The sequence below is a fragment of the Panthera pardus genome, unplaced genomic scaffold (genome assembly GCF_024362965.1).
Source record: "Panthera pardus isolate Hobbes unplaced genomic scaffold, ASM2436296v1 HiC_scaffold_1, whole genome shotgun sequence".
Lineage (NCBI taxonomy): Eukaryota > Metazoa > Chordata > Mammalia > Carnivora > Felidae > Panthera > Panthera pardus.
The window spans coordinates 39,714,710-39,727,269 of NW_026526654.1; the positions used below are offsets into that span (position 1 = coordinate 39,714,710).

Genomic DNA, 12,560 nt, shown 5'->3' on the forward strand with positions numbered 1-12,560 from the left:
TTTTTATTCCCACAAAGTGACAAAGGAGATGGAACTTCTAGTTTTTGAGTTTCAGTACCATACTAACTTGGTCAAGCTCTCACAAGCATTATTTTATTCCATTCATACATCTATCTCATGGAGTATGTTTTGTTTTTTGTTTTGTTTTGTTTTGTTTTGTTTTGTTTTGTTTTTCGATGAGTCCCAGAGGTTAAGTAATCTGCCCTACGTCACGGTGCTAGTACGTAGTTCAGCCAGCCAGGGTTTCAGCTTAGTTTTTCTGATGTTGAATCTCATGTGTTATTCTCTAGATCATACTGGATCAGACCAATACCAATACACCAGTATTCCCAGTGAAAATCTAATAGCAATATGTTGTCATGCATTACTTTCTTGCCCAAGGAAGGAGTCATTAGCTCAACAAGCATTTATTCCACAAATGCCCCAGCTTTAATATTAGGACACATAGCAACATATGAGCAAAACTGGGCATTCAAAAGCTAGAAAAGATGTGGTCCCTGATCTCAAAGAGCTTATAGAATGTAAGGCACATGTTCAAAAGAATGATTACTATAATGAAGTCTCACTTCCTAGTGGCCAGGGGCCATTTCAAGAAACCATAACACAGCAATAGAGCATGCACCTTCCTCAAAATTCCAGAGACCTACGTTTTAGACTAGCTTTGCCACTAACTCAGTTGGACCCTAGAAAGAGGGCTGATTCTCTGAACCTCTGCTTCTTTATCTACAAAAGGAGAAGATCTGTCCAGATCTGTGGCTGGCAAACCACTACGTGACTGTGGGAAGGCAGAGTTATTACAAGGCATCCTTAATTCCACCAAGCCCCAAGTACTTGCTATAGACTAAGCACCTTGCACATTGATATACTGCACTTTCCAAATGTATGTAGATGTGGTTGTGGTTAATACAATTTAAATTAACATAATTTAATTGCTCTATAAGAAAATATGTAAACTTTAGCTAGCCAATAGACACAAAGAGACAGAAATTTTAACTATTGTTAAATTCATAGCAACTTTTGGTCCCTAGATATTTTCTCAAAGACATAATAAGAACAGTCCAATTACTATCAGGTGAAGTTCTAAAATTTTTTAGCATTGAAAAAGAGTCTACTCCAGGGGCCCCCTGAGTGGTTCAGTCAGTTAAGCATCTGACTCTTGATTTTGGCTCAGATCATGATCTCACAGTGGTGAGATCAAGCCCCATGTCGGGCTCTGCACTGAGCATGGGGCTTGCTTAAGATTCTCTCTCTCCCTCTCCTTCTGTCCTTCCCCTGCTTGTGCATGCTCTCTCGTGCGCACGCTCTCTCGCTCTCTCGCTCTCTTGCTCTCACTCTCACTGTCTCTCAAAAAAAAATCTATTTAAAATGAATCATAGACCTGTGTATAAAACATACAAGTATAAAACTCTTAGAAGAAAAATCTTTGTGGCTGTGGGTTAGGCAGAGGGCTCTCAGATATGACACGAACAGCACAGTTTACTAAAAAAATAACAATAACTTAATAAACCGGACTTCATTAAATAAAAACTTTTGCTCTTCAAAAATACATTGTTAAGAGAAGGATTTTTCTCCCAAGCCACATTGGGAGAAAAATACATGCAAATCACATATCTGACTTAGGACTTGTAAGCAGTACATAAGTTTTTAAAACTCGCAAATATACGGTAAGGAAACAAACCACCCATTGAAAAAATAGGCCAACGATTTGAACAGATATTTAACCAGATGTACAGATGACAAATAAACGAATGAGAAGATTCTTGACATCACTAGTCTTTAGGGAAATGCAAATTACAGCCAGGATGAGATGCACTCCACACATATCAGAATGGCTAAAATAATTCTTTTAAAAGCTGACAGTACTAAGTAATGTTAAGGAAGTGAAACAACTTGAACTCTAAGTAATGTTAAGGAAGTGAAACAACCAGTGTGTTGCCGGTGGGGTGCAAAATAGAATGGTCACTTTAAAAACTGCTCAGGGGCGCCTGGGTGGCTCAGTCGGCTAAGTGTCCGACTTCGGCTCAGGTCATGATCTCACTGTCCGTGGGTTCGAGCCCCGCGTCGGGCTCTGTGCTGATGGCTCAGAGCCTGGAGCTTGTTTCAGATTCTGTGTCTCCCTCTCTCTGACCCTCCCCCGTTCATGCTCTGTCTCTGTCTCAAAAATAAATAAACGTTAAAAAAAATTTTTTTTAAATAAATAAATAAATAAATAAATAAATAAATAAATAAATAAAAACTGCTCAGAAGTTTCTTATAAAGTTAAACAAATGCTTACCATATGACCTAGCAATCCCACACACCAAGAAATAGGTACACACGAAAACCCATATGTGAACTCTTAGAGCCTATGAAAACAACCTGAATTTCCTTCACCAGTTGAATGGGTAAATGAACTGTATAGCTCGAAATAATGGAATACTACTCAGCAATGAAAAGGAATAAGCTACTGATACACGGAACAGCATGGATGAACCCCACATCCATTGTGCTAAGTGAAAGAGCCATATTCAAAAGGCTATACATACTGTGATTCCATGTATCTAATATTCCGTCTATTTCTGACAGAGGAAGAAGAAAGATCAGAGGACAAAGCAGTGCCCCCAAGTGTGCAGACACTCTTAAGTAAAATGTGGGCCCTTGCACACACCCCTCACCCACTTTTCCCACTACCCTCCTCCTACGTTCTTGGAAGCCTAGTCTATGCCACAGTATGCTCCTGTCACTTACACTATACCACACCTAGGACTCTCTCCCTCCGAGTCTTCTTCCTCCAAAGCCATCCCCTATTCATGAAATTCAAGCCACCATCCTTCAGCCTGTCCCAGTTTTGCTCAGTTTTACCAGGAAAAAAACATGATTTATGTAATTGACACTAAGATTTGAATCGCCACAGACAGCCCCTTTAATCTCTCAGAATTTTCATGGCTTTTAGAGGTGAGATTTACAATCTCTATTTGATAGACCTTCAGACAATACTACTACAGGGTGAAATCACTTTTTTAAAAAAATCAAACTGTTTTTATGGCTGGGACAGAGGGAGCTGTAACCTGGAGGGTGATGGTTTCGGCAGGACCCTTGCCCCTCCATACCCTGATTCTCACAGCTTTTTCCTTGCTCCTGCTTCTGAGTCTGAGGGTTTGCCGCTTCATCATAGTTCAAGGAGCAACCTGGGGCAGCAATAGAGGCAACAGGGGCTCCAAGGGAGCAGGGGTGGTGAATCTGATGGGGGGTGGGGAGCAGGGATGTCTTTGATGGTTGTTGTTTGAATGCATGAGTTTCTTAAAACTAGCATTAGGAGAGCAGAGCCTGTCTATGTTGACTTCATAGGACTGAGGAAAAAGCAACTTTCTGCTAAATAAAGCTTAAGCCCTCCACTGGCACATTTTTAATTTGCTTTCTTTTCATTCTATTCAAATGACACACTTCAAAAATAATAAACCTTGATTCAGGTTAACATTTTCATTATTTTGAATGTCCAGAAGGGCTATTTGTAGGCATTCAGATTAGATTTTAAAATCACTGTAGTTTGATATTTTACTAAGAGTTTTAGAATCTTAATTTTTGCAAAACAGATTCTAATTAAAATAAAGACTTTTGTTGGGATACAAATGAAACATATAGATTTAATTTACCATGACAACAAACTTTGCAGAGGGTCTGGTACCAATAGAGTTAAAAATGTAGCAGTATAATTAGAAGGGTTACATTTTACCATTTATAGTTACACACAGAAAAATATAACTGTAGTTGCCATGGCAACTCACATCTCAATCAGGATTTTCTTTCCTCCTTCAACTCTACCAATCAACTCACTGACAATAAAAGCCACTGAAGAAGAGGTTGAACAAATACAGATGAGAAATTATAAAAGTACATAGCAAGCATTTAACTATGTGGTAATTTCCTAGGGAAATTTCTTAGGTGTGTTTCCACTATTTTAATTTTATCGGAAGCTATGTTTTCTTCTCTGTCTTCTGAAACAATTCCAGAAAAAAACAGATTGGTGTTTTGGTAGTGGTGGTGGTGGTGGAATTGGCTTCATCGGTGGTCCTGAATCGCCATAATGGGTAACATCATAAACATTCTTATTGTCTGTTCAGAAACTACCTTAATTCAGCTTCACTAAGTTTCTTAAATGAGCTCCACATGCCATTTAACCACGGGCTCTCTAAGTCACATAAAAACATAGGAACACTTGAATGTATCATAAACAGAATACAAACATTGAACAGTTGGTTCTGAAATTGGAAGCAACTTCAACATCAACTTCCTAGAAATGCTGTGCCCATATTTCATCATGATGTGACTGAATATCTCCCATGAATGGAGTCTATTATCCATGCCCTGGCTCAAGGCTGGCAAAGGTTATCTTATCGATCTTGTGAAGGACTCAAAAATGAGGAAAAGTTTAACAACTTGAAAACTGAAGGCATACACTAGCGATTGCTAACAAATTGCTTTCTGATTCTTATTCAAAAAGCAGAAAGTGGGAAAGGCAGACTTCACTGGCTCTTACCTAATAATTATCCACAGCGATGACATTTGTACTTTCTATGATATATATCACAATCTCAAGCACAGCCAGAGCTCAAATTACACAATAGCAAAGCATTAACACAAAAAAGAAACATGATATTCTGAAAAGGTACCTAAGCTTATCACAAATTATAAATGTATATCTATAAATGGTTATCTAGACATTTTTCGAAATGACATTGAATTTGTAATTACTAGATTTCCTGCTATGACTAAACATAACTGATAAAGAAGAATGCAGAGAATGCTTCTTGGATAGAAGTCCCATAGTTCTATACACACACACACACACACACACACACACACACACACACACACAAACATACACACACGGACACACACACCATGCTCTCTGGTATTAGAACATTTGCCCCTCCTCTCCTTTCTTCTTGGAATGGTTCCACCCCTACCTCATCTCTGTACCTAGCTTTCTCTTGCTTACTCTTTAAGGTTTACCTTAAGCATCTCTTTTAATCCTACTATACCTCGAACACATTCTCTACTGTCTCCCTCTCCTTGGTCCACATATTTTGTGGCTATTGCAACTTCTGTGTTTATCATACCCTCAGGGACTCACTCTTAACTAGGGCCAGTCTTCATGTTTAGTACTCCTGGCTCAAACTGACTTCCTTATACACTTTGTCTTTCTTGAAATTGGGACTAGGTCTTACACATCTCTGTATACCTGGCTTTTAGCAAAGTGAGCTCCTAGCATTTAGTCAGAGATCAACAATTGTTTTGGAAAGACAGAGAGACAGACACAGACACAGAGACACAGATACAGACAGGGGAAGTGAGGGGAGATTATATATGTATTATATATATATATATATATATATACACACACATATATATATACACACACTATATATATATATAATTAATATAATATAAGCTATATATTATATATAAACACACACACACACACACACACATATATACAGTCCTCATAATTTAAGCATATAGAATAAAGCCTAACAACAAAAAGATAAATATGATAATGGGTTTAGGGAATCCCCTATTTTGTAGTTACTGAGAAACATTACAATACATTTATCAATATGTACTTATTGATAAGTTACTATGGATGAAGTCATACAGATGACTCAAAAAATTATAAGACGATGCCATCTAGCTAAGTACACCATGAAAATAAGTAATGTTCTAAGGTCATGCACAATTAATTGCCAAGTGAGAATTGCAGACAATAAGCTTTCTGAATTCAGATGACAAAAACAACCTCGTGGGCTGAGAAGGGTATGTGGTGGAAGTAAGATTCATACCAGACTTTGAAGGATGATTGATTTTGGATGTAGAATGTATCCATTCACTCTGCCTCGCCACAACCAACCTCGTATTACACTTCATCTTTACCATGTAATTGCACTAGTTACAGTCTCATTTTCTGGTTCTTCCCTCAACCCCTTATGTGTAGACACACATCAAAGTTCCACTTTCATTGTCTTCAAATTTAGTATTTTCTCCATAGGTAACTTCACTTGGAAGATACCATATTTAAAATCTCTGGGATCATTCCCAAACCTGGATCTCTGGCACCAACCTCTTACCTGAGCACCTCCCTCATTTCTCACTGTTCGGTAATTACCTCCACAAATATAACCAACCTCTTACCTGAGCACCTCCCTCATTTCTCACTGTTCGGTAATTACCTCCACAAATATATCCTTTCAGTATCCCAGACTGTACCTGCTCAAATCAATGACAGCCTCTTAAGACCAATTGTGTATCCCATTCTGCTCCTGTTTCTTCCTGTACTGATCGGTGGCATCACTACACTTAAAATATCACCCTGGGCTTGAAAACTTAGTATTATGTAATTCCTCTCTTTCCCCCAAATGCCACACCTCTTTCAGGACCTTTTCCCTGAACCCCCTTCTAGAAGCTTTCCCCACCACATCAGAGCTCCCAGAGAATGTTGATGCTTTTCTTATGATACCATAGCTGATCTTGTGTTGTGATTATTTGTGCATCCATATTATCCAACTTTGAGAGCCATAAAGGACCCCAAACCCCTGCGGCCATGCTGCTGAGGGCATCACCTGGACAGGAAAGCCCCCTCTGTGAATCTCCTTTTCTTTCAGAGTTCCCTTGCCCTCCTTCCCTTCTGAATGGCAGCTCCTGTGCAGTTGTTTTGGAAAGTTTTATGCCCAGAGTGACTGGCTCCCCAGGCAAACCCGTCAAAGCACCATCCAAATAAGGCTCAGAGTGTGCAACTGCCCCCCAGTGGTCATATTTTTTTTCTCGATCAGCATCCAGATCCCTCAAAATCACTATGATGACTATTGAATAAGAGAAATACAGGAGATGGGCCAGTGACAGTTTTGATGATTTAAGTGTGGATGACTGAATGTTTATATTATTGTGACACAAAATAATTTTATGTTATAAAAGGTAGGATAAAGTGCCTCTCAAAGAGTAACTATATCATCAAGTTTGGTGGTGGGGATGAGATTCTCTGAGGAGAGCCTGGCACAGCAAAGAGAGAACTAGACCACCCACACAAATAATGAATATAAAACTGAGGAGTGGAGGTAAGAGGGGAGAGGAGAATGTGGGGGTGGGGGGAGAAAAAGAGAGATGGAAGAAAGAAGGCATGAGAGGCTACTGAGCAAAAGAGCAACTGAATCAGGCCTGTAGAGAAATGTCAGCCAAGAAGAAATAACCAATAACAGGTGTGGTCAAAGAACTAAAGAACAGGAATTTGTAAAATCACATTTGACCTAGTTTGGTCTGGGCTTCTACAATGGACTGTTAGCAGTTCATTTTTATTAAAATCTTATACAAGTGGTATTAGGACAAATCAAGGCGGGAAGCTGCCATCTCCTATACCTGAGTTAGTGTGAAGCAGACAGAACAGAACAGACATGAGTCAGAAGTGATATTCTGAAGAGAAACTAAATGAAAATATGGCCACAGGAACATAAGGGCCCCAACTGGCGGAGAAGATAGGATTCTAAGCAGACATGACCTTATACGCTAAGGGTCTATAGAAGGTATGGTGCATTTAAAACCAATTACCTTACTAGAACAGAGAGCAAAGTGGAGTTATGAGGGATGGAAGCCAGGGAATAGCAGGCGGTCAGTGCTAAGGATGGGAGTCTTTATTTTAAGAACAATGATAAGTCATATTTTTCTTTAGGAGGGTGACATGTTTCAATTACCTTTTATAAATATCACTTGGGCAGCTGTGTGGAGAAGAGATCAGGGCAGTGGGTATCAGGGTGGATGAAGGGAGAATATCCAGGTAGCTACTACTGGAGTCCAAAGGAGATATGATGAAAAAAATGAAGGAGGTATATGGATGCAAGAGTCATTCTGGAGCTAAATTGACAAGATTTACTAGATGGATTGGATATTGATGATTAAGCAAAGAAAAATGTGAAAAATAAGTTCAAGTTTTCAAGAGTGTCAACAGGCTGAAGGATAATGTTATTAATTAAGATAGAGCATCAGGTTAGTGTGAAAAATTATGAATTTCCTGTTAGGTTTGCAATGCTTTTGAAAAAGTTAAATGAAGGTGTTGAGCAGGCAGTTGGCTATCTAAAGTAACTCAGAGAAGAGGTGTGGAGTGGATATAAATGAAGGAGTTAAGAGCACACACATGGCCATTGAAGCTTTGGGCATGGGTGACCTGTGGAGGGGCAAAATACAGAATGAGAGGAAAGGAAGTACTTTGAGGTTTTAGGAGCATCAACAATTAAGGATTGGTAAAGGATGAGATAGTAAAGGAGACTGAGAAAGAATGGTTAAAGAAATGAAAGCCAGGAGTATATTTGGGATGGGGGATGGGGGGGGAGGAGAAGTTTCTCAAAAGATAGAAGAGAAATATCCTAAAGGCAAAAACAGCCAGTGATGCCTTTTGAAAGGTCAAGTAGTCACAGAGGCTGATATGTCAGCAAGAATTTATCAGAAGGTCATTAGTGACCTTGAGGAGAGCTGTTTCTGTGAACTAATGATGATGAGAACCAGAAAATAAAGATGGCAAGTATCATCAATTTTTCTGAAAATTTTGGTTGTGATGAAGAGATCAGGTGCCTGTCAAATGAATTTGTATAATTAGGCTATTAATTTTTAAGAAGTTTATATTTTAAGATGAAAGGGGTTTGAACATGGAAAGAGAAGGAAACCAGTGAAGCAGGGATTTGATCACAGAGGTAGGAGGAGAGACAGATGACAGTAACAGGGAAGAGCAATTATAAAAGCTAAAATCTCGATTCAGTCTTAATTAAAATGAAAAGAAATTATAAGTTCTGGGGGAACTGGATAAGAAGATTTCAAAAGAAATAATCTTGTTGACGTAGCTTGGTCATTCAAAATGCTGTGCTGGTTGTTTCCCTTCTGACAAAAGAAGGTAGAGGAGGTCAGAGAATATTTTCATCCCAATGACCAAGGAGCTGCCTTAGAAACCAGCTAGAAAAGTTTTGACTTAAGTTCCAAAATTTACATGCTATGTCTTATTATCATGAATTATAGCTTCTCTCTTTAATCTTATTTTTTTTTTAAAAAGGCAAGAGGCTTTCAAAGATATTTAACTCTTAACTCCAAAATTCTGTTTGATCCCCAGATCTTAACCTCTCACCATAAAACTAATGTATATCATACATAAAATGATACCTGTTTGAAAAAATTGCTTTTTTTCTCTCTGTTTGGTATAATATATGGTTATTTTAGAAAATTAAATTCTCTCATTTAATCTCTAATTGAACTCACCAGTCTCATGCTAATTGATACAGAATTACATGCAGCTATAGTTATAGGTGTAGATACAGAAATAGATACAGACATAAACACAGTCTTATATAGTCTTAGCTATTGATAGATGTATACATATAAATATAGATAAAGGTGTGATATCATGGGTTCTTCTGCTGACAAAAAAGCTTGACTACCTTCTTAAGGCAGCTTACATCAAACCTGTAATAGATTTTAATCCAAATACAATCCCAACACAAATTTTTAATCTAAACACAAATAACTTTGATTTTTCCATATTCTGTAAGTCAAGAAAGGAACAACTGGGGGAATGGGGATGATCCATGGTGTCAAAGGCCACGGAGAGGTCAAGGGGGGAAAAGGTTGAAGAAAAGGACTCACTCCCACAATGGCTGGGAAGTCTGGAGGTCTTTTCAAATGTGCTGCAAAGACAGGGGTGTGTGAGAGAAAATGGAATCTCTGGGAAAGATTTGGTGATGGGAAAAATGAAGGTTCACAAAATGAACAGAAAAGAGAGTAAGAGTGTTAGTATTAAGGGGTAATTCTGTTACAGAAGACATGAGAAAGGGAAAAGAGAGGAGGAGACAAGTGTATAAGTGAGGGATGAGGGAAATAAGGTTGGCACTGAGCTATTAGCTAGTATTAAAAACCATAGTCCCCCATTTTTATATTTTTGACCTATTTTCATTTTCTTTGTGTTCTTCTGGGGACAAAGATTTCTTTTTTAAGCCTTTGCTTCTTTTATCATTTAATGATTGCTTCTATTTTTCAGCTTTCACTAAAAAGGCTCTTTTTCAGCCCTAGGAATACACTGGCATTAAAGGTGAGAAACAGAAGCTTACTCTGAGCTCTTCCAAAGAAAAGCATTTTAGAAATCAAAGGCATTGCTGTATTGTTATTATTCCCTCCTTCCCCAAAGCTTGGCATGACATTAGCTCTGATCCTCAAAGAGAAATCTTTCAGTTTAGCCATTATATTAATAATCTGTGCCTCTAAAAAAAGGAATGGATAGCTAAATTGATCAACCTACTCCAATAATCTTCTCTTTCCCTTAGTTCTGGTGCTATGGACCTAATCCAGGAACCAGAAATAGGAGCATTGTGACTCATTTTATCTTCCATGTAAATTACATCCAGCAATGCATAAATTGTAAGGGCATATAGCCAAGCACTACCAGTTCTATGCAAACAGAGATCCAGAAGCTCAATGGGCATTGAAAGCATGAGATAGTAACTCATGAATAATCCTTCTGTATTTTTACACAGTTATATAACCAGTTTCTAATTGTAATGATAATTTACATTAATATTGGAATAATACATAGAAGATGAACATAAGTTTTTGGAGATAATAAATATTTCTAAGTACCAGTTATTATCTATTAATACAAAATTGGATGGGTCTTAAAATACTCAGGAAACAATAGTAACTACCAAAACTCCTAGTTAATATTTCCCCCACTTCGGTAGCTCCATGAAAGGTATCACTCATAAAGAGAGAGCTAACTGCCTGAAGGGAAAGAAGGTTATAAACTAGAAACATAATCCATATTTGGCAGTTCATATAATTGGAAGTCACCTATAGATGAGGAGGCTTAAAAAGAAAATATTTTAACAGATAAGTTAGATGTAATTCCAAGTTGTGATTGTTCAACATGTTTAATAGTTATGCATATATGAATAATATAAAATATATGTAAATATATTTTCTGCACAGCAGATGAAAATTTTGGGAAATAAAACAATCTAATACTAAACAAGCACATTGTTTAATAAACTCTTGTTTCCAATTGTTGAATTGGAAAAGTAAGACCCATTGGAACATGGAAATGTTTGGTGGAGATATTCTAGGGGCTGATTCCATAAAAACAATTTTGGATCCCCTAAAGCAAAACCAAATCGGAGACTTATTTTTCTTTGTGTGGTAGAGATGGCATAGACTGTAGGAGTTCTCCACATGTGTCTGCTTCTTTGAAGGTCATGGTAAGCTCCATTTTTGTGCACTGACATACCCCCAGATCCTAGAACAATATCTGGCACACAATAATCACCCAATAAGTTAAATGATTGTTGACATTCCTAGCATGGATTTTGTAGAACAAGGTGCCCTCCACACGGTCTATAATTTTAGTTACAATTATTGCTAGCGACAAAACATTGAAGTATAAACAACCCTTTTATCCCTTAAAGTTTACGAAGAACTTGTCAGTCATATCCTCACCCAGTCATACGGGTTCATCACAGCCTGGAAGCAGTGGTGCACTGGGAGCCCATAGCGGAGCCCAGCCTGGTGCTGGACTCCGTTCTCTCCTCTGCTGCTTGTATGGGTTGAATTGTGTGCCCCCAAAATTCATATGTTGAAGCCCTAACCCACAGTGCCTCAGATGCAACTTTATTTGGAAATAGGGACAACGCAGATGTAATTAGTTAGGTTAGGAGGAGGTCATACTGGAGTAGAAAGGGCCACGTATGTTATATGACTGGTATTCTCTTAAGAAGGGGAAATGTGGACAGACATGCCCTCAGGGAGAACACCATCTAAAGACGGAGGGAGAGATCTGGATGATGCTTATACCAACTCAGAAATGCCAAAGGGTGCCTGAAAACCACCAGAAACTGGGAGAGAGTGTAGAATAGATTCTCCCTCTCAGTGCTCAGTGGGAACCAACCTTGCCGAAATCTCGGTCTTGGACTTCTAACCTCTGGAACTGTGACAAACATTTTTGTTAAGCCACCCAGTCTGTAGGACTTTGTTACAGCAGCCCTTAGCAAACGAATACAGCTACATACTCCTTGCAGATTTCCTACCAGACGCACTGGTACCCTGACCTCACTCCCACTGGGCACCGTCTTATTCAGCACTAAGAGTTCACAAGATACCTCCGATTTATTGCAAAGATTCTGCAATTATACATTGTCAAATTCCAACACATTCTTCCATCAAGTTACCCAGCAATTACATCTGACACCTTTCCCTTACCTTCTGCTTGCTCCCATGCTTGGAGTGGCACTGCAACCAGGAGGAGGGGGCGGAAACCAGGACTGTCTGTTAGGAAACGACATTGGTTAGGAAACGACATCGTTGATAAACATGGTGCTTGAAAGACCTGATCCCACCCACATGTCTACCAGGAAAGGCTGAAAATAATTTGACAGTTAAAAGGCATTGAGATGACTTTTCTATAAGCCTTGGAAATAAAATGAAAACTATTTCATCAACTCAATAGGAAGTAACTAGCCTACAATCTAGGCTCTCTGCTCACAAGTAAGCTCCTTTCCCTGCTTTCCTGA

General features: G+C 38.6%; 1 protein-coding gene across 9 annotated transcripts in view; it reads right to left on the reverse strand.

Moving 5' to 3' along the window:
• Positions 1 to 12,560, reverse strand: part of SCEL (sciellin) — a 321,637-nt gene that overhangs the window by 67,440 nt on the left and 241,637 nt on the right. For all 9 annotated transcript variants that reach the window (XM_019444130.2, XM_019444129.2, XM_019444126.2 and 6 more), the window contains one exon: positions 12,250 to 12,315. In XM_019444130.2, the coding sequence (XP_019299675.2) occupies positions 12,250 to 12,315 (66 nt within the window). The remainder of the gene's footprint in view (positions 1 to 12,249; positions 12,316 to 12,560) is intronic.